The 24,815-nt window shown below is 41.1% G+C and overlaps 2 protein-coding genes across 11 annotated transcripts in view; both read left to right on the forward strand.

Annotated features, from left to right (window-relative positions):
• The window catches only part of mylka (myosin, light chain kinase a), a 65,097-nt gene extending 61,183 nt beyond the window's left edge, over positions 1-3,914 (forward strand). For both annotated transcript variants that reach the window (XM_072685895.1, XM_072685896.1), the window contains exons 29-32: positions 945-1,068; positions 1,265-1,355; positions 1,664-1,786; positions 2,977-3,914. In XM_072685895.1, coding sequence (XP_072541996.1) covers positions 945-1,068; positions 1,265-1,355; positions 1,664-1,786; positions 2,977-3,215 — 577 coding nt within the window. In that variant the 3' untranslated portion in view covers positions 3,216-3,914. The remainder of the gene's footprint in view (positions 1-944; positions 1,069-1,264; positions 1,356-1,663; positions 1,787-2,976) is intronic.
• A 2,141-nt stretch (positions 3,915-6,055) lies between these two features.
• fmnl2a (formin-like 2a) overlaps positions 6,056-24,815 on the forward strand; it is a 68,799-nt gene continuing 50,039 nt past the window's right edge. For all 9 annotated transcript variants that reach the window (XR_011980021.1, XR_011980022.1, XM_072685882.1 and 6 more), the window contains exon 1: positions 6,056-6,627. Coding sequence is in view for 7 of the 9 variants with exons in the window: in XM_072685882.1 (XP_072541983.1) it covers positions 6,514-6,627 (114 nt within the window). In the remaining 2 variants the exon portion in view is untranslated. The remainder of the gene's footprint in view (positions 6,628-24,815) is intronic.

A 24,815-nucleotide genomic window follows, 5' to 3' on the forward strand; every position in this document is an offset into this window, starting at 1 on the left:
TTACGTACGGGTTGGGTAATTGGCAGTCCAAATTGGGGAGAAAATGGGGGGTAATCAGATAACATTAAATAAATGATAATAATTCGATGCCATCTTCTATACTGGGTGTAGGGATGGTCTCTAGGGTAGCTGAACATTTTTGCTTGGCAATGGTTGTGTTTACTAGTGACAATGTTTACATGCAAATATTTTCTCCAGTCCAATAAAATTTATTCTAATTATAGAATAAGATCCATTTTCTTGCACACTTGCAATTATCCAATCAGCCAATTGAGTGGTAGCAGTGCAGTGCACACAACCGTGCAGAAGCAGGCCAGCAGCTTACGGTAGTGGGGGAATTGTGTGTGTGTGTGTGTGTGGGGGGGTATCAGTTATTTTGAGTGGGGCAGTTGTGGTGAGCAGAAAATTCTTTCAGACTGGGAAAATGTAGCCTGGTCTCAATTTCTGCTGAGGCACACAGATGGTAAAGTCATAATTTGGTGCCAACAGCATGATCCCAACCCGTCTTGTGTCAACAGTATAGGCTGTTGGAGGTGGAGTAATGGTGTGAGGAATGTTGTTTTGGCACAGTTTGGGCCTGTTAGTACCATCCAGTCATTGCTTTAATGCCATAGTCTGTTTGAGTATTGCATCCCTTTATGACCACAATTTGTCCAAGTGTCTCAGATTCATATGCTTGTCCATTTCTCCTACTTTTTACCTTCAAGAACTGACTGTTCACTCACTCACTAATATATCTACCCCTTGACAGATGCCTCGGTAGATGAAGATAATCAATGTTTAGCACATTTCCTAATGTGCTAATGTTAGGACTGATCTGTGTGTATATTTTAATATTTCAGTTACTGATTCCAAACTTCGGAATATTTTGCAAATATTGTAGAATTACGATCATTGTAGTGGTACAAATTTCTGAGTGAGTTCTCTGTAACTGTTTGCTGCAGTGCTCGTCTGACCTGTGAGCAGTGCTTCCAGCACCCTTGGCTCAAACAGGACACCAAGAATATGGAAGCCAAGAAGCTCTCGAAGGAGAGGATGAAGAAATATATCCTGAGGAGGAAGTGGCAGGTGAGCAGAGACAGCTGCTTGGGGCTTTGTGAATGATAAATGGGTTCAAATTTTACCTCTTTACACATCTCCAGCAGGACCTCGGGAACCTTTTTGAGAGTCTCCAGACACTGTAGCAGACTGTTAGTGTAGACAGTGGTGTTAGTGTAGAATTCTGCTGACGAGGCTTTAACATGTATGTTAATCATCTCCACAGAAAACGGGGCATGCGGTGCGCGCCATTGGCCGGCTCTCCTCCATGGCCTTGATGGCTGGCGTTCATGCCAAGAAGGGCTCCCCTACAGAAGGTACCATGGCAACAGCTTTTCTGCCTGGTTCACAGTCTCTCAGCCGTCGCTGTATTTTATTAATGGCAGGCGGTGAACTCCTGACCCTGTCTGCTTAGTGCCCACATAGAGACAGGCACAGTGAGAGCTACTGCCTTATCATTAATGGATCTCGAAAATGTTAATTAATATATCAGTCAAAGCCCAGACAACTGGTAGAAACTGTTAACAAGAACAATGTTCCCCTGACCTCAGCAGTATATCATTTAATGATAAGATTTTATTTAAGGCATTATTTCTGTTTTGTTGCCTGGCTTGTTTTGATGCAGGAGAGAACCAGTTCCCAGAGGAGGGTGAGGAAAGGAGTCCCATGAAGCCTACATTCAGTTCGGTGATTAGGGACATGGAGGTGGTGGAGGGCAGTGCTGCACGATTCGACTGCAAGATTGAGGGTAAGAAAACAAAGACTTGAGCACCTCACCAAGCATCTGTGCTGATCTTGAGCAAAACCTAAACTTACAGTAGAGGAGAGCAAAACATAAACAAACATCTTTTGGGTTCTGCATAATATGAAATCATTTTCTAAATGTTTGAGACAGTTTCTGATATTTTTAATTAGGGATGGACTAAACTAATGTGTTTGGGGCAGATATTGAATGCAGACCGCTTTTCAGATACTGATAGAGGGCGGGGCATGATGCTACATGAACCCTTCCAGGCAAACTCGGTGATGCATCATCGTGTGGGGCTTTGTAATGCCCTTTTTAAGATAAAATGTACTATAAATGTACACTCTTTGGAATCAACCACATGTAAAACAATGTGAAACTGTTCTTTTAGCACTAGATAAAAATCACTTTGGATAATATTTCTTTAGCTTTCTGATTGCTGCTGCTGTATTTTTGGTGGTGGTTAAATGCGATCAGCACTGCTTGCTGTTTTGTGTGGTTAGAGGTGTTTGTTAGCTCTGCTGTGTTCTGATACTCACAGTACTGGGTTGAGTGATGTACTTTTAGGGTCTATACAGTTGGTTGTTAAGTCTTTACCCTGCTTCCTTCACAATGTGCATTCGTTTGACACATTCTGCAAATTTCTGCATTCTACATTCTGGAATTTGAGTCGTACGAAGTTGTGTGCAGATAAAAAATAAAAATAAATAAAAAACATACAAAAATACAGAATTTTATTATTAAAACCAAAGGTGACATTAGATGAATCATGGCCTCTTCTAGAGGAGGGCCAGCATTTACAGTTACCATCTAATTACTAATAATATATGTAATAAGAATGTAATAAATTTTATTACACACTTCGAATACCAAGAAATAGCCCCACCAGTTTGCACAGCAGTTGCACAATAGTTACTGCATATTTTGCAATTGAGTGTTTAATGGGTTTAATGTAAAGCAGGGGAGCTTCAGGTAGAACTAAACACTCTATTCAGCTATCCATAATTTGCCTTTATACAGAGCAACAGTGCAAAGTTTCAGACGTGTGACAGGAAAGTTATTAACCAGAACATTAGGATGTACATTTACATATTTATGCATCATTGTTGAATTGCACTTTGTTTATCGGTAAACTTGTGTTTACCCCTCAGGTTGTCTTGCGTTTACGTGTATTTGCGTGTTTATTTGCTCAGGTTTTCCTGACCCTGAGGTGGTGTGGTATAAGGACGATCAGCCCATTAAAGAGACACGCCATTTCCAGATCGATTACGATGAAGATGGGAACTGCAGCCTGGTTATCTCTGAGGTCAATGGGGATGATGACGCGAAATACACCTGCAAGGCTGTAAACAGCCTCGGGGAGGCCATCTGTACAGCTGAACTCATCGTAGAGGTGATGGGAGGAGGGGAAGAGGAAGAAGAGGAGGAATAAGTAGTACCAATCGAATGAATGATCTTTCGGGTTTGGTGATCTTTTCGTTTCTCGCTCTTTAACTTTAACTTCGCTGGTTTTTGCTCTCACCCACTCGGACTAATGGAGGTAGAGTGAAGACGGGCTTGGGTCACTCTTTTCTATGTTTGCTTTTATTGCACTTTTACTCTTTTTATACCATTGTGACAATAAACACCAGCCGCAGTACCAGGTGTCAAGATATTTATAAAATTACGTTAATGTTACTCACATTCCAGAGATTTTATGTGGTAGAATACATGCAGTATTTAATTGTGTTCAGTTTTCTTTTGCTTTTTAACCAAACAGTCTTATCCCAAATCACAGCACTTGTGTGTTTGTGTGCTCAGAGACCAGCCTTACTGTGTGTGTGAGAGAGTTTCTCTATTAGAATGACTATGTCGTACTATTTAAGCACCGACATGTTAGCTTTAGTGTTTTTTTTTTGTTTATTTTTTGGAAATGCTGCCACGTCTACATCACCATCTTTCAGCATAACAGCACTTACTGTTACAGAAAGTTCAACTGTATGTTTGACATTATATACAGTATGTATGTAGATTATATTTGCTTAATGTTTATAATATGTACTAGTTTGACAAAGTGTAGATTACATTGTAATGAGAACACTACGACTGTAGTAACTCACTGGTATAGAATAAATTTTCTTTTTATCACAAACACATGTTGCTGTTTTGTACTGTACTAAAGACAGTCGGATCCAGATTAGGGTCTCGTAGTACCACCCCTGGGTGTCTCAGCCCTACAAACTCCCTGCAAAAACCCTGCAAACATTACTCCTCTACCACAGACCACTCATCCGCTCATAATAGCCTGATAAATAGATACAAGTTTTTCTCTGTTTATTCTTCACAAAATGTCTAAACCAAGCTAGTGTATCCTCTGAAGTATGCTCAAGCACACTTTCAAAAACATGCAAAAAAATATATTTTATTTCGCTCATGTTTTTACATGTAGACACCACTGTCCACCAAATCTTAGACACACATAGTGCTCATGTTCACTGGATATTTACAGTTGTATCATTAGGGAATGACTATCTGCTATGTAAATAGAGCTAAAGCAAACTGAACGGTTCCACCTGTCTTATGTTTACACATAATTAAAATGAGTTCACAACATATCAATGTTTGTGTTCCAGCATCCTCCAGGTGCCACTGGACCATTGGGTGACCCTGGGCAGTCACCCAGGTCACCCATATGGCCGTTCTGGCCACGAAGACTGTTAACTTCCAAACCGATGGAAACAATTATATGGATATGTTGTGTGTTCCCAGAACGGGCCACAAAGTTACATCCACTAGATGTTGCTGTTGCTTCATGGTGTCCTGACTGAGGCTCTGACTGAGAACAGGACCCTCCCATGCCCAAAATTCACCACTCGCTTTTTTCAAAGACTTTGTTCTGTGCTGTTATGAAGCAATACAGCTGCAGAATTCAGCTAATAAACACATTACATGAACTTGAAAATTCCCTAAAATGCCCCTTTATAAAGACTCAGTTTGAGAAGCAGAAAGAAAATGAGCGTTTTTAAACACTTGGTTCTCTAAAGCGATAAGCATCTGTTGGCTTGAATGAAGACCTCTCCTGACTGAGTTAAAGAATGAGCATGGTTTAAGTGTGGGGCATCTCTGGCTCAGACTACAATGTCTCCTCTGTGTGTTCTCCTTCTCCCCTCTCGTGAGTGTGCACTCCAAGCCTAAGAACACTGCTGCCTTTGGCTGCGTTGCAGACGAATTTAGCAACATCTGTGAACTGCAGCCCTCAGAGATCCCTGGACATAGAGATTTTATTGTTCTAACTTTATTTTTGGCATCTGTCTGGCATTTTACATTTCCTTGTAGTGCACTTAAAATGCAGAGGGTCTCTTTAGGCTACTTAAGTTTCACCAGCTGTGGGCTGCGTTCTCTGCGTGTAGTAAAACACGGAATACGAAAGGCTGGGTCTTGCTGTGTCCTTGAGGGGCAAAATTGTTCATTTTCGAGTGAACTGGTCCGTCGTTAATACAACATACACCCCCTCTATGCCTCGAGGGGACGAACTATTAACCTTTCCATCTCCACGCATAACGGTGACCTTAACCTTTTCTCATTTTTCATGTGGATTTAATGCTCCTTTTCATTTCGAGTTGAAATATAAAGTTTTGGGGGCATATCTGGGGCCTACGTTGTATGGGGTTCTATGTAATATTGAAAAAGCTGCCTTTTTGATGCTATAACTAGTAAGAGCACCATTTTAAATGGCTTCCCATCATACCGAAGACCCATATAATCAGAGTTGTAGAGCCATGACAATATGTATAGACGCATTGCTTGAACTAAAGGGCCATTGAAGGGTGTATAACCACTACATAACATATGAAACTCACATTTCTGCAGGAAATATGACAAAGCGTGTGGACGTGAGTGAGTGTGACTGAGACTTTTAAGGATCCAGAGTCAGCTGTGTGTTTGGGTTTGCCAGCTGAACTCTGATATGGATAACGCCCTGTAAGTTCTGCGAAATTGTCCATCTGGAAGAGTACGAAAACTCCCAAGGATTTGGACAAGAAGCCACATGTGGATGTCAGCTGAGGTCATTTATTCTACTCCTAGAGCTTCATCCTACTTAAATAGTTGATTTTGACTGTTTTGTTTGTTTTGAAGAAGTTAGGCTGTTAGGAAACGGGGGAACTTCAACTACCACAATGCACCAGAAGTGAACACGGTCTCCACAAGTAGGACTCCTGGCACGCCCAGAAGTGGGAGGCCAATGTGAAAGGGAGTATTGTGCTAGGATGCGATTGTAAACGGGGCGCAGAGCGGAGCGGTGCGGAGGGCAGATTGGAGAACTGGTCAGCACTGGAAGGATTAGCCCACTGGCTGTACAGACGGGGAACCACTAAGTCTGAATCATGCACAGCGTCACCTATACAGCTCACTGGGAGTGGTGTGGAAATTGTGCAAGATACGGATAAGACACGTTTTTTCTTTCTGTCTTTCTTTACTCTTAAAAGCTGCACTGAATTAAAGTTGCTCCCCTGGCGGTACACTAATAATAATAATGCTCGAGATAGAGTCGGACGGCTGGATCGGTCGGATGATGTGTTTTTCTTCGTGGCTTTTTCGTGCAGTGGCACAGCAAGGATAAAGTCCGTCAGATAGCCTACAACAGAGCCGCGGATCCAGAAAACACACAAAACACACACACAGCACTCACCGGGCAGAAATCTCCAGGTCACAGACACGAGCGGACGAGCAGCACAACAGCTGACTGAAACATGGGCAACGCGGGGAGTATAGACCAACAGGCTGACATGAGGGGACACGGCATGCCTCTAAAACTGCCCATGCCGGACCCGGGGGAATTAGAGGAAAGATTCGCCATTGTTTTGGTGAGTAAAGTTTGGTGGCTAACTTTTTATTTCTTTATTTTTGGTTCGTTAACTCAAGACTTATCTTGTCTCGTTGCCGTCTTGGCTCTTCGCTCATCACCGCCTTTCTCTCGGTCACATCTCTCAGAGTGGGTTTGGCCAGCGAACACTTGAGGAGAGACAGCCTCTCCTCCTGCACTCCCTCGCTGCCCGCTATTGTGTGGAGGAAAGTTGATGAGCTAGTAAGCTAACCAGCTAGCCCCTACTGTCCAGCCAGCGAGCCTGGACACGTTTTCCTGCTAAAGCCTACTAACTAACTGTTAGTTGACTGGCTAGCACCTAGCTAACTAACTAACGTTAGCTAACCTAGCTAGCTAGCTAACTTGTTGAAGTACGCAGTCAGTGCCTGTATTGCGCATTATTGCTAGATAGCTAACTCAGCCAAACTGTTACGGAGTTATTAATTAGTTAGCTAGTTGATACATTGACATAGGAAAAGTTTGCAGACAGGGACTTATCTAGATATCTACTTTTGAAATGTCCATTCCCTCTGGTTGATGGGCTATCCGCCGTCTTCTCGTACTCCCGAGTTTTCCGTTACACTTTACGGTTAAACGAGTAGGCGGTTATCGTGACACTGGCGTTCTCCCAATTCAGCTTTACTTACCTTATCTTACGTTATTTATTTATTTTTTATTTAAATGAAAAAAATAAAAAAAATAAAAAATATGATTGTTGGTGTATTTAAATGTTCATTAGGGGAAAAATATATTTTTTATTTTAATTATTTAAATTAAATTAATTAGCCCGGCATAGCTAGTGCTACAATAGCTGGGACCTGGCTCCTCATGTAAAATATATATTAAAAAAATGCAAACTCTCCAATATTTGCTCAATTTTCTCACATTCTTTCTCAGTAATTCTAGTCTAGACACCTCCAGGGACCTGACTTTGTAGGAATGCATTGAGCTGAGTGGGGGTTAACCCTCTGCTCTACCCATAGCAGAATACTGTACACACACACACACACACACACACACACACACTGCCACCACCTGTATTTATCTAAAGAAGCACCTGCTCAGATGGGTGGTCTAGTCTTGTTGTTCTGTTTATTGCGTCCTATTCCGTTCGTAAAACAATGGTACTGAAAAACAACCATGTAAATGGCTTCAGGGCTCCTTTGGCCCTAGTGTTCTGTAAGGGTTCAGAAAGTTGTCCTAAAACACTCCAGGTTTTTAAGAGGAATCTGTACTTCTATTGGCATCCACGCACCCTGCCTAAGGAATGTGTCTGATTACTGTGCTTCTGCAGGGTTTTAGGCGTGTGTTTCTAAGTGTGCATGGGTGGCACAGCCCCAGCCTTCTGCTAGCCCCGGTTTTATGAGGACGTATAAATGTGGGTCAGACATGACTGTCAGACCTAATGCTCCACTAACTCTAGACTAACTCTCCTCAGCGTGACCTGGGCGACTCCAGTTAACACTTAGACACATGCAATCGCGCACACACACACACACACACACATACACACCACTTAGACGATAAAACACTTCTGGTCCCAGTAGGCAAAGCAGCCTGGGGCCCAATAAATAGAGTGGAAAAGTTAAAGCACGCCTAAAGTTGGTCTGGTTTAATGTGTCACTGTTTCTCATACAGTGCCTGAGGCTGTGGATAATGTCCCGGCTTGAGCTGACTGCATTTACAGGTGTAATGCATGCAGTACGGATGGTCTGTACTGGTATACAGTGATACTGCTTCTCAGTTGTAGCTTTAGGGCCACAAAATTGTGGCATTCTTTTAGGCCTTTCTCTTTCGTGGCCGTTCTACCTGATGCAGGTAAATTGGGATACTGTATTGTGGATGATGTTAGTACTTCTGGAACTCCGACCAACTAGACGTTTTCATTAGAAATGGAGCAATAATTAGAGATGGTTATTAGATTGAACGCTCGAGTATTTGTTTGTTGCTAAGTTTTGATAGTATAAATGTGTCACTACTGGTTCTTTGACACCAATCAGCCATATCATTAACACCACTTGCTGTGGTGGCTCAGCAGTTAGAGCACTGGGCTATTGACGACAGGGTTGTGGGTTTGATACCGTGACTCAGCAAGCTGCCACTGTTGGGCCCTTGAGCAAGGCTGTTCACCCTCTATGCTCCCCGGGCATTGCAGTGATTGCAGCCCACTGCTCCAGGCACGTGTGCTCACTGTCACTGTGTGTGTGTGTGTTCACTGCACGGATGGGTTATAGGCAGAGTCTATCTGCCCCAACAGATCTGAGCCCGTCATGGGCTCCACTAGACCCCTGAAGCCGTTCTGTCATCCAGCACACATTCACCTGTTGACAGATACCACTGTAGATGAAGATGGTCAGTGTTTTTCACTTTACATCACATTGAATGAATACTGTCTTACTATGTAGATACGTCGGAGAGTGTATTACACAAGTCTTAAACCCCCCCGGTTCATTTTAAGTTGGTCCTCATGGTCAGTGGTCAGTAATGCTTGTCACAGTGTTCTTGTTGTCGTAATTGCTGCATGTTGTGCGTGGATGAATCCTGCTCTGTCAGCCGGACTGACGTCACAGCCTCAGCGTAGCAGATTGCAACCTTTATTCCTAATCCTGTCTCCTCCACAGTCACCTGCCTGTAAAGACCTGTGGCACACTCGGCGCTGAATTGTGATGACCGATGCTATTTTGAATGCTTCCTTGTGTAAAGTAGCTGACAAGTGATTACACTGAAAGGGAAGTCCCGCTGGTTTGCTGCACAGAGATAGCATGGATTGTTCTTGGCATAATGTTTGCAAGGCAAGCTTAGGGTTACGAGATCTCTGGTAATAGTCCAGCTTGCGTTGCTCATTAGATTCTTTGCACACAAGACTGTCACACATTTTCCAGAGAAGGCCGCAGTGCCGTATCAGAGGCTGGCAAGCTGTGGCAGTGATGATGTCTTCACTCTTGGCAGTGTTTGAGCATTTTATGAGTGTTGAGCATTTTTAAGCATTTTAATCATAGCTCCTCAAGTTATTTACTACTAGTAGATCCCTGAAGTGTGACAGGCTGAGGAAGTAATTCATAGCTCGACATATTGTGACCCATCTGCTCTGAAATCAGAGAGCTGCTGTCAGTGGTTCATTGATTAAAGTAATGTGGTTTTAAATACTTGATCGTTGTGGATTTTGTGTGTCTCTTCCTGTAATGGTTTCCTAATCCATTTAGAAAAGTAAATTCACAAACCGCAGCATGACGGTGGAAAGCTTGTTTGGTACACTTAGAAAACTTTAATTTAATTGTGCCAAATATTTCCCTTTCATCAAGTAGATTGAAGTCAGAATGCAGACTTTGTTAACTTGCATCAAATGCAATCTTTCAAATAATGAAAATAATGAAAAGAGCTGTCAATATGGAATAAAACACTTTCCCCCGCCTTCAGAACATCTTCAGTTCTCTGTGCAGCAGATTCAACAAGTTGTGGGAAACAGTCCACTGAGATCCTGGTGCATGTTAACATGTTATTGTCACGCAGTCCCTGCAGATTTTAGCACAAGGCAAGTTAGGTCCATGGATCCATGCTATTGGTGCCACATTCTGACCCGACTATCTGCGTGCCTCAGTAGAAATCATGTCCTCAACTGACAGTTTTGGTGAGCCTTTGCCTACTGCAGCCTCAGCTTTCTGTTCTAGGCAGACAGACGCAGAACGACGTGGTCTTCTGTTCTGAGTGGTTATTTGAGTGATTCAGTTGTAGTATCCTTCCAGTCAACTTTGCCTAAATCGTAAACCAAGGTAGTTATCCACAGCACTCTTCTTGGAATTAAAAGGCCTTTGTTATAACATGCCTTATAACAAAGTAGGGCTGCACTATATAGGGTGGACTGTAATTGACAGCAGAGTGGGCAAGTCACTACACTGTATTGGTGGTGGGCAGAGGTTCAAGTCCAGCCCAAAAGAGCATGCCACTACAACTGTATTGACTAATGCCTTCAAAGTAATGACATCACATGATGGAAACTCATATCGGCAGCCACACTGTGCATATCTGGTATTTCAATAACCATATATTGTTCATCAAATGATAGATACACAGAATTTGTGGTTTGCTGCGACTTCTTGAATGCAGGCCAAGTCCCTTGGTGATATGTGTCCTTTAAAAGTGCACTTGATGTTTTCCTATATTCGATAAGCTGTGAAGAGTGTAGCTCTGCACATATCCAGAGGAATGGTGTTTTAGTGCATATTGTGTGGAAAGGTTGAGGTTCACCCTTGGATGATTTTACTGTCCTGTCTCAGAAAGATCAGCTCTTTCATGGCGCGGCATGGTGCTGCATGGGCAAACTACATTTGACCTGACACTCATAGGAATACAAGGACTTCTGATTCTCAAACCAGACTTATTCATGAAGGTCAGCCTTTGCCAAGCCAAGGCAAGCTATTTCACATGTGACCATGAAATTGCATTCCTTTGTTCTTTCGCTTAGTTTGGTCGGGACTTTCCAAATACAGTGCAGCCTACAGAAAATCAGACGTCAGATTGTCTCACTGACTGGTTTAGTATATATATATATATATATATATATATATATATATATATATATATATATATATATAATGTATGCTTAGCCTGATGGTTCAGATGAGAACATGTATTCAAGCATCAGTGTGGTTGTCATAGCATTGCAGGAGGATTACTGTAAGCGGCCTCTCCAGGGGAAGAATGAGATGTCCACATTGCTGCATGGCCAGTTAAATTCTGAAGTATTTTTTTAGGGGCTTTGCTGTTATGTAATTAGGGATACATTTACATTTAAGGCATTTAGCAGAATAACCTCAGTTAGTTTGAATAGACTAAAAATTCAAAGATACCTCCAAGTTTAGACACTACTAAATACCATTCAATATGGAGATCATAGTACTCTACTATTCGCCCAAGTACTCTCGAAAGAGGAGGGTCTTCAGTCTGCGTTTGAAGACAGCGAGCGACACTGCCGTTCAGACACCCAATGAAAGTTCGTTCCACCACTTGGGTGCCAGGACAGAAAAAAGCCTGGACGTTTGTCTTCCGTGGATTTTAGGAGATGGCTGGTCGAGCTGAGCCGTAATTGAAGTTTGAAGGGCTCTTGGTGCAGATCAGCTTTTGACCATTGCCATTAAGTATGGATACATGGACCAAGCATCCAGACACTGAAGAGACATACTCAATGCATCCAGTTATACACCTTTTAATCCATGATTTACCTGTAAGGAATTTACCCTGAGCTTGAAGCTTTAATGCCCTTATACATCGAGACAAATGCTTGAATATTAAAATTGTATCTTCAAACTTTATAAGAGAAGGAAAAACCTGTTTTACGTTCAATAGAAATCAATGTAAAAAGAAATAAAAATCCATGTATTTTGTCATTTTTATTGGTTAATTGGTCTTGAAATCTTGCCCCAATGTTAGAAATAACTGTCAGATTAAAATTAATCTAATTTCTAAACCCTGGCAATTAAAAATGACAAATTATTATAATGTCTTCATGCCTCTTTTTAAACGTGAAATTACTCAACCAGTAAATTCTTTTTTTTTTCAAGCTTATAATATTTATTATTTAATAAGCACTGGTTTTCCTTTAAGAAATGATATAAATTTCAAGATTTCTAGGCACTTACTGAGTAGTTAGGTTAGATAGAGGTGGCATCGGCTCTCAGTATCAGCATATACTTGAGGATCAGGTACTCAGGTGTTTTAAAAAGGTAAAAGTGGTATCCATGCCCTCCCCTTAAGTACACAGTTTAATATGCATTGCTTTAACTGTAATACATTCCAAAGAAAGTGATTTCAGTCATTTTTGTCAAATTCTAGCCACAAAATATTGTTCTCCTTTACATTCAAAAACACATTTGTTTGGCCTATTAATTGAATTAATTCTACACTTTTGGCAGAATTGTTCTCCTTCTTTCAGTAAGACTTTTTTTTTTTTACTCCAACAGTCAAGCATCTCACATGGAAATGTCTTGTGTGCATAGATTTCCAATGGCAACAGCCTTCAGTACAAGGATGGCCCTTAACGTGCCTCTACTGAATACATTGGCAAGTGGAACAGTAGCGTTTATGGGGCTGCGAGTGGGGCTGCTTTTGCTGCCATATGGGAGTTTCTGGCTTAGCTTTTGTTATAGCTGCCCCTTCTCAATATGCAGTCCAGATTACATCTAAGAAGCTTTGCTTAAAGGCAGCAAGCAGACCATGATCTTATTTATCCCCCTTTATTTTGCCTTGACACTAGCTATTCAGTTGTTTTTCACAAAACTGTAAGAACTTGCGTCTGATTCAGACCAGATTAGAATCAGTGACTTTAGAATCAGTGGTAGATGTTTGGTCTACACACAGTTAGGACATGCCATACTGGGCTTGTGTTTATTATCTTGTGTCACTGCTCAGTGCACACTACTGACGTATAGCTGACTTAAGAGTAGAGTCAGACAGGAGAAGAAAAAAAAAGATACTAAATGATGTATACCCACCCTCAGTAACCCTCAGTAATGATCTGCTGTGTGCAGACAGAGTCTAGAATCCATCTTATATTTAGTGGCTGATGATGAAAAGCAGTCTCTTATCCGTGCTCCATGGCTTGTTTTTTATGCTTAATCACATCTGAATAAAACTGTAGGTTGCCTTTTAAAGAGTGTTTCGTCCTGTACGAGACTCACCAGTGACAGACCACACAGAATAAGCCCCAGGCCTTTGATTTAAAGCATTGCTTTTCATGCTTTTCTTCACCACATCCACTGAATTCATCTCTGTAGCAGCTTTTACTGTAATTGTACTGCAATACTGGATGTTTTCAGATTCTCCTGTGAGTTTTCCTTCTAGCTACTTTACACAGCGTACTACATATTGAATGTAATGAAGAAGGGGCAACATCCAAAAAGCAGATTATTCACTGGAAATAAAATAACACATGCAATCAGTTCAGTGAATCAGTCTGCAGCAAATTACCAGTGTTTTTTCTTTTGATTACATCACCCAGGCATTTGTGCAAGGGAGGGCTGACAACCAAGAATAACTAGACACACACGATTATAAGATAATTCTATTTTGTAATTATGCTCTAGACTATGTACTAATGCCAGATGTATGGTGATGTATTGATTTTCGGATTCATGACACACACAAAAATGTGACTGGCTTATCGTTGTGTCATTATTATGATATTATTCATTGCTGTTGAGATGTTTGCTCTGTGACCCTAAGATTTCATTGTATTGTAAGCCAAGCATGAAGTAAAATTTCATGAATTCAATGCACCATTAAATCAAGTTAAAACTGTGATCCAGCTTATTTGAAAGCCTACAGTTAATGACACTGACTCATTTCAGAAACACTTTCATACTTTCTCATAATTACAATATGATCTCTGTCCTAACTGGGGTGTGGCATTTTTCCGACACACACTGCATGTACAAAAGTGCCCAGACTCTACTTTTAATGAGTAAATTCCGCTACATTGTGGTGCACCCATTACTGACACAGGCATTTAGTTGTGCATGCACAGCTTAGAAAAGCAGTGCTGATGTAACAGGACTCTCTGGAGCATCTATGCAAAAGTCTAAAGTCACCATGCCAAAGGCCGTCCAATAGTAGCCAATATCTCAGGAATAAGTTTTGATTAATCATTCATTATCATTAACTGACCTCACTAATGCTCTTATAGCTGAATGCAATCAAATCTTCACAGCAGTGTTCCAAAATCTAGCGTAAGGCCTTTGCAGAGAGGCTATTTCTGGAACTATAGGAACACAAAATTCCCTATTATTACTCTTAATTTAAAAAGCACTTTTTTACATTTATATTATATATCATGTTATTTTATAATAACAAATTATACTTTTTTATAATAACAAAATATTATTAACAATATTTTCTTGTAATAAGGGGCTTTTCATTTCTTAATTACTGCATAATTATCTCATAAAAACTGTTGTTTTTAATTTTGTATAGAAGCACATTGCAAAATAAAACCAAATGATCTGGTCTGATTTAGAAAATTACACTTTGCCCAAAAATTAACAAAAATAATATGGTGCAGTTATGTTGTGAGCTCTGTGTATTGTTACACCCCTGCTGACAATGTAAATTTGACTCCATTCAGAATGCATATTTATGATCGGATTATGGTCGAGATGTGTTTGCAATAACAATAGGCCTATATTTGCACATTCCTCCCTTTACTCAGCGATGACATCAGCTGCTTAGTCACAGACAGCATTCTTGGCATGGTTTTTACTGTCTCTTCATTAAGTCAAATGAACAATGCTTATTCTCTATGCTGCACAGGCATGATAGTGGCTGCAGATTCCATACATCCAGCCAGAGGAACAGAGGCTCTCTTTATTGTGTCCCAGCACGGAGCCTGGCACTGCACCCATACCCTGCGGCATCCCCAGCTTCCTTCTGCAGAGCGAGCTTCTACCCTCAGCGCTAGTCTCTAGCTATCCATCCATGTGCAGCTCGGGGTGCTGGGCCTTTCAGGGTCTCTGATTGAAAGGCAACTGGTGACATGCTGCCCAAGCGCCAAGATACTCCCTTAGCTAATTAGCCATAGCAATGAGGAGCAGATACTGTAGCTGGAGAGGAGGGAGGCCCAACCATTGCTATGGGCTTTAAGGGCTTTGTGAAGTCGGGCCCTGTGGTGTATGAAAGTGCTAGTTGTGAAAAGCCAAAGCAGCGCTCCAAGGGGTGGATAGGCTGGCTGGCCTGGCTGGATGTCAACATGCTGTGTGGGAAACAGACTCTTGGCTATGGAGTTGAAAAGCAGTTTGCAGTTGGACTTTGACTTCACTCTTCATAGGACTAGTGTTTTATGATGTATTTCATCTGAAAACTAGCTTCAGTCCAGTTTTATTGAGGTTGTCTATTTGTCATCTCATCTTTCAGTACTGTTACTCACAGTACATCAGTCTGAAACAACAGGATTCTGTAGTCTAGTTACTATTTCTAGCTTTGTCCACTTGTGCCTTCTGTTTTATGTCTTACTACAAAAAAGGCAGTCGAGGTTAAAGCATGGCAAATGTTCTTTTTGTGCCAAAAATGGTTCTTTGGAGTGATGCCATTTAAGGAACAACTTTTGGCTGCCTAAAGGACGTTTCTGTGGATTGAACCATGCAAGAACAATGAGTGGATGTGTGAAGAACCACTAAATTATGTTAAGATAATGTAGGTAACAAATTTCACTCACAATGTCCAATCATGTAACTCCTTAACCCTAAGTAGGAGTGTTTGTGCTGTACTTACTGTTTGTCCAATATCATTAAACTGTAATGTGTAAAGTGAATAGATATAGACTAAACAGAAAAGTTTTGCTGGTTATAAAAACATGGCAAATAGGGCAGGTGTCCCTCTACTTCTAGCCCAGTCCTTATGGGCAGGTCTGTTCACGGAGTGGCCATTTTTGCAACACCACCCGGCAGTTATTTCCAGTCGCACATGACGAGGCTCCTATCTCTATGAATAGAGAGAAACACACATTTTTGACACTTTCAATTTTAAAAGAATATTTTAAATCACTGATAAAATCTGACAAAAACATTTCATAATTTATAAATCTTTTATAGTTTGTAGCATTTGCCTCAAAAAAAAGCACAAAACAGCTTTGTGATCTGCTTGTGCAGATCTCCCCACTAGCGCCACAACATTGTCGACCCTCTTTCGCTCGCTGTAAAAGCATACAGCTAATTGACTTTTTGTTGAAGAGTAAGTTGAACGCCATATTGATACGCCATGTTAAACGTTACGAGAGCTAAGGAATCATGGGTATCTCCAAAAATCCTCCAACATTGATACTATGCCCTATTAAACATTATGTTATCTGTTATTTAAACTGATGTTTATTAGTATCCCTCTGAATTGAAAATGTTGGCCAGAACATTTCCGTGTTCCCTATTGTTGATTTTATGAGTATGTGATAGGTGTAAGTGATAAAGAGCCGACAAACAAGCTGAGAAATCCCTCATAAACGCCACCGCCACCCTCCCTTTCTTCAGTGGCATTCAAGAAACAACAGGCCGTTGATAAGATGAGTCATCTGACTCTAACATGGCCAGTCACTGAGCACTGATTAACCAGCACTTCTGTGCCCCTCTGTCTTATATTGTGTCATATGCTCACTGGTCTTGACTCTTATCAGCTTGATTGTACGCCTTTCCAGTTCTGTTGTTCTCTTGTACGGGACAGGTGGAGGGTGATGTAATGGTCTGGTATGGCTTCATTTCTAGTTAACAGTCGCTGCTTAGAATGGCCTAGGCTGCCGCACAATAGCCAGAGAGTCACTTCTGGGCACTCTGCCCCATTGTCATGAAGTGCATTATGGGAGGACTCTAGGTTCATTGTTCTGGCCAAGATGACAGCTGTTAGAAACCTTAGCAAAGATGTGACTAGACACTTTGAGAAGTCTAGAAGTGTATGTGGGGGTGTTTGCTTTGACGAGTGAAGCTGCTAGCAGATCCAGCTGTTACCCATTGTGAAAGCAAAACAGAGAGCTTCATGTGTGCTCGCTAAACAATGAGAAGAATTCTCGGGACGAAAGTCAGCAACAGAACAGTAAGCTTGTGTGTAGCTTTGCACAGTTACAGTAAGGCACTAGGGATGAAGCTAAGGAGGGCATGGAGATACACTATACGGACAAAAATATTGGGACACCTGCTTATTCATTGTTCCTACTGAAATCAAGGGTGGATAAACTTTTGAGGAAACTTTGGAGAAACTGTCTCTCCTGTACTAGATTTTGAAGCATTGCTTTGAGGAATTGATTGCATCCAAAAAGTATTGGCTGGAGCACCATCATTCCAGAGAACACAGTTCCACTGCTCCACAGCTCAATGCTGGGGGCTTTGGGCTTTATGCCCTTCTATAGCCCACACCTGGCATTAAGCATGGTGCCAATATCTGCTCCAGAGAGTCCTATTCTATTCTATTCTATTCTATTCTATTCTATTCCTATTCTATTGGCAGTACTTTTCTCTACCAGACAAGCTGTGTATGTGTGTGCATTTGCAGAACTGTGTCAATAATGTGTGTAACTTAAAGTAGCTGAATGCATTCCTCAGAAGATGTGTCCACAAACATTTGGACATTAATTTGCATCTTGTGTTTTGTGATTGATCATTTTTCTGCCTATGGGATTAAATTTATAAGGGGTGCTGGGGTGATTTTCTCTTTCACTGGAGCTCCTTGGGGATTTTTTTCTGGATGGGCCATGTGTGTTTTCTCTCCCCTTCTCTTAGAAAATTACAGGCATTTTCTGTTTTCCACTGAACTCAGTGGTCTGATCATTTCAGTTCCGTCCGGATACGCAGCTTTGTGTTTTTCCAGGCAGACTCGCATGGGAAAAAGTTTTTTTTGGCCACTTCTACGTGTCGTACTTAGTCTCTGAGTGTGTGTAACCGTCAGAGATCCTCTGCTATTAAACATGTTCCGAATATTAAAAAGAAAGTGGAGGCTCCGGACGAGTTACTCAACCTTTAAAACATAAATTCAAGACATCAGCTTTATACTCTGTGAGAGCATCATCTGGAGGAGCAAAAAAAATAATAAAAACAATGAGCCGCCACGTTGTGAATGGAGCGTGATCAGGTGACCATGTGATGCAAACATTTGGATACTAATAATCTGCTTGCGGTTATTAATTGCCTGGAGTTTGATTAGTAAGGAGACGTGTAAAATGTTTATTACATATAATACATGTTTATAATCATCTTAATAAACTGTATGGCTGTGTATTGCAAGAATCTGGCAATATGATACGATTCATGATACATGGGGTTACGATTCAATATATTGAGATATATTGCAATACTGGAAGCAAGATAATATATTATTTTATATATTATTTAATTTTAGATATTTTAGTGATTATATATTTTTTCAAAAGTCAAATGTTAGGAAAAATACATAATATATGTATTAAAAGTTGACTTTTTATGCAGTCAGAACAGTTGGATCTGAAGATGGAGTACAACGCTGCTATCTAGCTGTCATGATTTAAACACCACACAAAATCAACCAATCTTTATATGTGAACGGATTATTCCAAATCCATACTGCGTTTTTGAGAATTGATAGAATATTGCAAAACATACTTATACTGATTGTTCAATATAGAGATATTTTCTTACATCCATAATAAACTATATCTGAAAAGGGCATACCTATTACATTTACTAACAAAAGCTAGCAGAAGATAAACACTTTACCATTAGCTAGATTCCAGAAAGCTGGGCAATATGATGATATTTTATCGTATTGTGATATATTTTGTTATTGTGATAATAATATGCTTTTCTAAGCATATCAAGGATACTGTTAGTGCTTAATAAACACTGATCTAACGACAGCTGACAAATGAAAAAAACTGATACATTTCCAAGAACATTACATTACATTACGTTACAACATTACGTAAGTTCATCGTCTGCCTGATGTTAGAGTCCAGCGTCTTTCAGCGTCAATGTGTTATTTTCCCCCAGTGTCCCCTTATAATTTTCTAGACTCTCTCCATCCCTCGAGATGACCTGAATCTCATGCGTGTGATATGACCTTTAATCCCGGTAGTCTGTACACTACCGTCTCCATGCTAAAGTAAGCATGGCCTGTGGTCCTCTCACCCTGTCGAGAGACAGTGCCCAAGCTCTTTTCCTCCTAATGGACTCCTGCATTGTACGGGGAGTGCCTTTGTGTCTGCAATGTTTGTACTTAGGCTTCAGTGATGCTGAAACACTTTGGCTCTTGGATGAGACCCAAGCAAACTATTTCCCCACCCCAGTCTGATGCGCCGTGGCTTCGTGTCCCGGGAGAGGCTTGTGTGCCTTTTGAAGGCGTCCGAGTAAAAGGAGGGGTTTGTAGGCTAAGCTCTTGCCAGGAGCAACATCTGCTGCGAGAATGGGAGGTTCCGCGCTATTTGAATGTGTTGCATGTTGGGCGGGAGTTTGATGTAGACCTAAGTGACAGCTCACAGAGAGCACGAACAATGCAGCAATCTGTCAGTACAGGTTCGTGCTTTCAGACCTATACTCCAGCTCACTCCACTCGACTTGCTGAATTCAAACATATTGTCCGTAACTACAAGATTGAAGCGTCCCTTTTTTCACCATACACCAAAGGCATCAGTGGAAATGTTGAAGTCTACACAGCTTCTCTCTTCTTATCATTCTATCATACAAAATGAGAAAAACAACTTTCTAGGGCTGGGGCGACTCAGCAAAGTCATCGGCATCATTGATTTAGAGAAATCCCTCGATTTGCACAGCATGCGTGGACACGTCGCAAAGATGGCCGCACCCAGTGAAAACAAGGACTGTGTCCCAATCCGCATACCACCACACTAAATAGTGTATTAAACATAGTGTCACCATTAAAAATACTTTTATTTTACGTATTTATACTATTTATTTACTTATTTATATTATACTTTATTCTATTAGAACTTTCCCCACTGTGTGTGTTCATGTACTGCCCCCTTAGAACGTGTGTAATCATGTGACTCATGTGTTCAGTCTGCAACAGTCTAAGAACTCAAACACAGAGAGATCCGAGCAACTCGAGCAGCTTATACAGTTGTTGATTAATCATGATCGAGGTAAAATGTTCAATTAATCATGATATTGATTTGAGGTCATATCGCCCAGCACTAGTTCGTTCATTTAGAGACTAAATTATAGAAGTGTGTGGTTTTCGTCCTGAGAATAAGATGCAGCCTTTCACAGGCCTCTGAAGTGTGGGGGTATTTTGGACCGAGACCCAACAGTGTGGTGTTCTGTAAGCTTTGCAAAGTGAAGGTGAAAGTGGAGTACAACTGCTATGCACGAGCACTTAAAGCGCAAGCTTCCCGGGGCGTGTGGTCAACACGGCAGCATAACAGCGCCGAAAAGTTCTCCATCTTCATCTTCCCTGGTATATTCTACACCGCTGCTGTTATAGTGACAGTATGTTGCACCATGCATTACCTGACATTGTTTTTCATCCATTTAATATTTTTCTGTTCACTTTAATGGCTGTGTACGAGTGAGACAATAGCTTAAACTTACAGCTGGCCAAAGCTGTTGCATTAGCTGCCACTGGCTGGCTTCATGCCTTCATCCTCCCACTGGTGGCTTTGTATGATAGGGGGAATCCTAGACACTCGGTTGTACTGGAAATGATTAAATGAGGCAGAAAATTATTAAAGAAAATCTCTTATTTAAAACCACATTTATAAAAACAGATTTATACATTCTTTGTCTGCCCTAGATTTCACTGCTTAGCACCAGGAAGGTCTTGCTTCATCAAGCTGATGAGTTGAATCAAGTGTGTTGGAGCGGGCGGTCTCTTGGACTATAATTAAAAACCTTTTAAACATTTCTGGCTATGTTTAACCAGTGATGATTCTCATCCCCTAAGCCTCCTTCCCCTAAGACATGCACCGTAACCCAGACCCTTTCCGGACATTACCTGGAGGAGCTGTATGTTTGAATGCTAATGTCCGGATCCGTAGTGGCAGACATTACCCAGACTTTATTCTACCGGCCCCCTCGGAGTGAGCCCATAAGTGAACAGAGCAGGTACCTTTTCAGAGAATTCACACTGGGCGTGGAGATAACATTGTTATGGATGAGTTGGTAGCCTTGTTCGCCATCTTCGGTGTGCTGTAAATAAAACACATACTTTTTGTGTCCCGCCGTGCCTCTCGCAGACAGGTGCGGCCCCTTTGAATAAATCATGCAGAGCGTTTCCTGTAGTGAGAACGCGTCTGACACGGAATATCTCTGCCTGTAGGCTACATGTGTGAGCGGTAACTCTGTATGATGTCCAGATCTGATTCGAAAAAAGTCTCTAGTGAGAATTCTAGAATACCTGTTTGTTGATTCTTTCTAAGACATTGAACATGAATTTATAAAACTTTTTTCAATTATTTATAGTATTATTTTAATTACGCACATCCACTCTTTCGTACATCCACTTTTTTTCGTACATCTTTCGTACATCCACTTTTTTTCGTACAGCCTTTTTAAGAATGGCGCCATATGCCACTCTTAAAAAGCAAAACACAAAAATTATGTATTTTTCTCTGTGGTTTTGTATGTCATTTATTCTTATTAGTTGACTGGGTGTTTCTTTTTTTTTCAGTTATCATGACATGTTGTCTACAGCCTTGAGAGACCAAGGCTGTAAGCTTTAAACGGTAATGCACTTGCTTTGTCAAAATACAGCCTGAGGCAGGAAGTTAGCAATGCTGTCAGAGTCTGCTTCTGAGGCCAGGATGGTAACACAGAAAGGTGCAATGTTTGACAGCTCTGAAAACATATGTCTGCAGTACCGGCTTCATGGTCCGTCCTGTAGAATAAGCTTGGTCTGATATGCATCTACAGTGTGACGTTGACCACTGAGACTGATTTCTAGTTTCAGTGAACACTAAGGGCTGGTTTCCCGGACAGGGATTAAGCCTTGGACTGTATTTTCCCTTCAATGAAGAATCTCCATTCAGAACATTGCTCCATCCAGACTACAGTAAGAAGAGTGTAGTGTGCTTTAAGGTGTTTAAGTTGATGGAACGAACAAGGCACTTTGAATTCATGTGTATGTTTTTTTTAATGGGCTTGTAAAACCAAAAGGTTTTTTTGAGCAGGGTCACATTTTCTATTAAGGGCCATATTTGAAAAAGAGCCCTATTTTACAAACATGGTTCTTGCATACGTACGTGCATAACCTTTCATGTGCATGTCAACATCTGTAGACTTTTGCTCATCCAACTTTTCTTCTGAGGGTATTAACTAGTGTCGCCACCTCTCCCCTCCTTAGCTGCAGTAAAGACCTCTACTCTTCTTAGAAGGCTCTACACTAGCTGTATGGGTGTAGCATCTGCCACAGGGTCTCGTACTGATGTTGATTGATGATTTCTGGCTCACAAGTGCCACTCCAACTCATCCCAGAGGTACTCAGTGGTGCTCCAACTCTTGAGAGGTGCAGTTCAACTGCTCCACAGCCCAATGCTGAAGCTTTATACCTATCTAGATGATGCTGTATATTGACTAAGGTGATCTTAGGCTCATAAGTGATTACTCCAGAGTGTCTAATTCAGTTGGCAATGCTTTTCTACATGGACTACAAAAGCTGTGTGCCAACTGAACACTTGTTTTGGTGTTAGGTGGACCTTTAACTTTAACTACGCTCTACCAAACAAATGACCAGAAGCTCTTTAACAGCTCAACTGCAATTATCACTATGTCTTTACTCTCCACAAATCAGTCCCAAATGTTTTGTGGCTGTGTGTTTGCCTCTGCCACCCATGGACAGAGCTGTGTGTGTGTTTATAATGAGGGAGACTCATTGGATGAGTTCATTCATTGAATCTTCTTGTGGATCTTTGAAGGTGAAAGTGTAATGATTTCCAGATACAGCTTCAGCCCAGAGACAGATACTGAGACAGAGTGTGTACTAATGCAGGCAAGTTGTAGCAGAGTCTTATAAATGAACACAAGAGAAGCAAGTGACATTGGTTGGTCTACATATTTCACCTTCCATTTACATCAGTTGTTTGGATTCCTTCAAAATCCATTCAGGCTTACTCCATAACATTTTGACAGTCTGTTAACAGATCTTCATGTGTCAGCTGTAGATCGATATCTTCATGATGATGATGGCCATTGGAGTCTGAAATCTGTCCTCGGGCCTGCCCAGAGTAGCTGTTAAAACTCACTTAAGCATCTGTTAGGTCATATCAGCAGGTCTATGCCTGGGGAACTTAAATAGCCACTTCTGTCAGCCAAGACTAGAAAGCTGAGGCTGCAGTGGGCACATGCTCACCAAAGCTGGACAGCTGAAGACCGGAAACCGTAGCCACACCGATGGTCTTTTGTCAACAGTCCAGGCTGGTGGAGATGTTGTAGTGGTCTGGGGAATTCTTGGCACACTTTGGGCCTGTAAATACCAATCAATTATGGCTTAAATGCCACAGACTACAAAAGTATTGTTGCTGACCATGTGCATCTGTTTATGGCCACAATTTACCCACAATCTTATATTGGCTGCTTCCAGAATGATAATGCATCATGTAATAAAGCAGATGTATTCTCATACTGGTTTAATGAACATGACAATCAGTTCAGTGTTCCTCAGTGGTCTTCCAAGCCCCTGGATCTCAATTTAATAAAACACCTTTGGATAGGGCGATATAGTAAAAAAAAGACTTTTTTTGTGATACACGATATTTATCACAATACATGTAATCACAGACTAAAAACATCAGTAGCTACAGATTCTTGAAAATACACTATTCAGATTTATATTCAACATCTGCTGCACTTCATCTAATTAAACCAGTGTAATTACACTGTTAGTAATGAAACCGGCAGCTGATCAGTGTTTATTAAGCACTAACAGTATCTTCGATATGCTTAGAAAAGCATTGGTTATCACAATAACAAAATGTATCACGATACGATAAAATATTGTCATATTGCCCAGCTCTACTTTGGGATGTGATAGAAAGGAAAATACTCCTGCAGAAATCTCCTGGAATTTTCTTGGGATTTTTTTTTACCTCTTTTGAAATTCACTCCACAAAGAATTAAAGGTGTTTTGAGAGAAAAGGGAGGTACTCTGGCGAGACGCTGTGTCTCATTTACTGGTAAAATAAAAATACCAGTGTTTACTGGTTAACAGAAACCATAGAGAATATCAGATACTATAAGAATACTATAAGAATAAAGAGATATGCGTGTTATGGAGAAAATGGGAGCACTTACCGCAGCTTCAGCAGGGCTACAAAGAACTAGAGTAAAAATCCTTTGTAGAGCTACTGACCGACTTGGTGCCATTACAGACAAAAGACACTGTAATGCTTATTACATAAATCAGTAATATTTGAGTGAGTGAAGGAGTAAGTGAGAGAGGGGGGGAAAGCTGCAGTGTAGATAGAAAAAAGCTTTCAAACTTCCAATAAAGCAGCACAACAAGCTCATTACAACTTCAGCTGAATAGTTTTCAGCACAGAGAGATTTATTGTCTTGCATAAAGTTAGCATTGGAATAGCATTATAGAATAGAATGGCACTAGCAGATCCCTGTGTCATTAGAGCTACACATGGAATAGATATTTGGCTAATGGTGATCTCACTGCTGTCCTGTCCAGCCAGTGTCCCAGTGAGAGAGTGAGGAGTGGAGTGCACACTTCACCACACTCAGGCTGGGATGA

The sequence above is a fragment of the Salminus brasiliensis genome, chromosome 8 (genome assembly GCF_030463535.1).
Source record: "Salminus brasiliensis chromosome 8, fSalBra1.hap2, whole genome shotgun sequence".
NCBI lineage: Eukaryota > Metazoa > Chordata > Actinopteri > Characiformes > Bryconidae > Salminus > Salminus brasiliensis.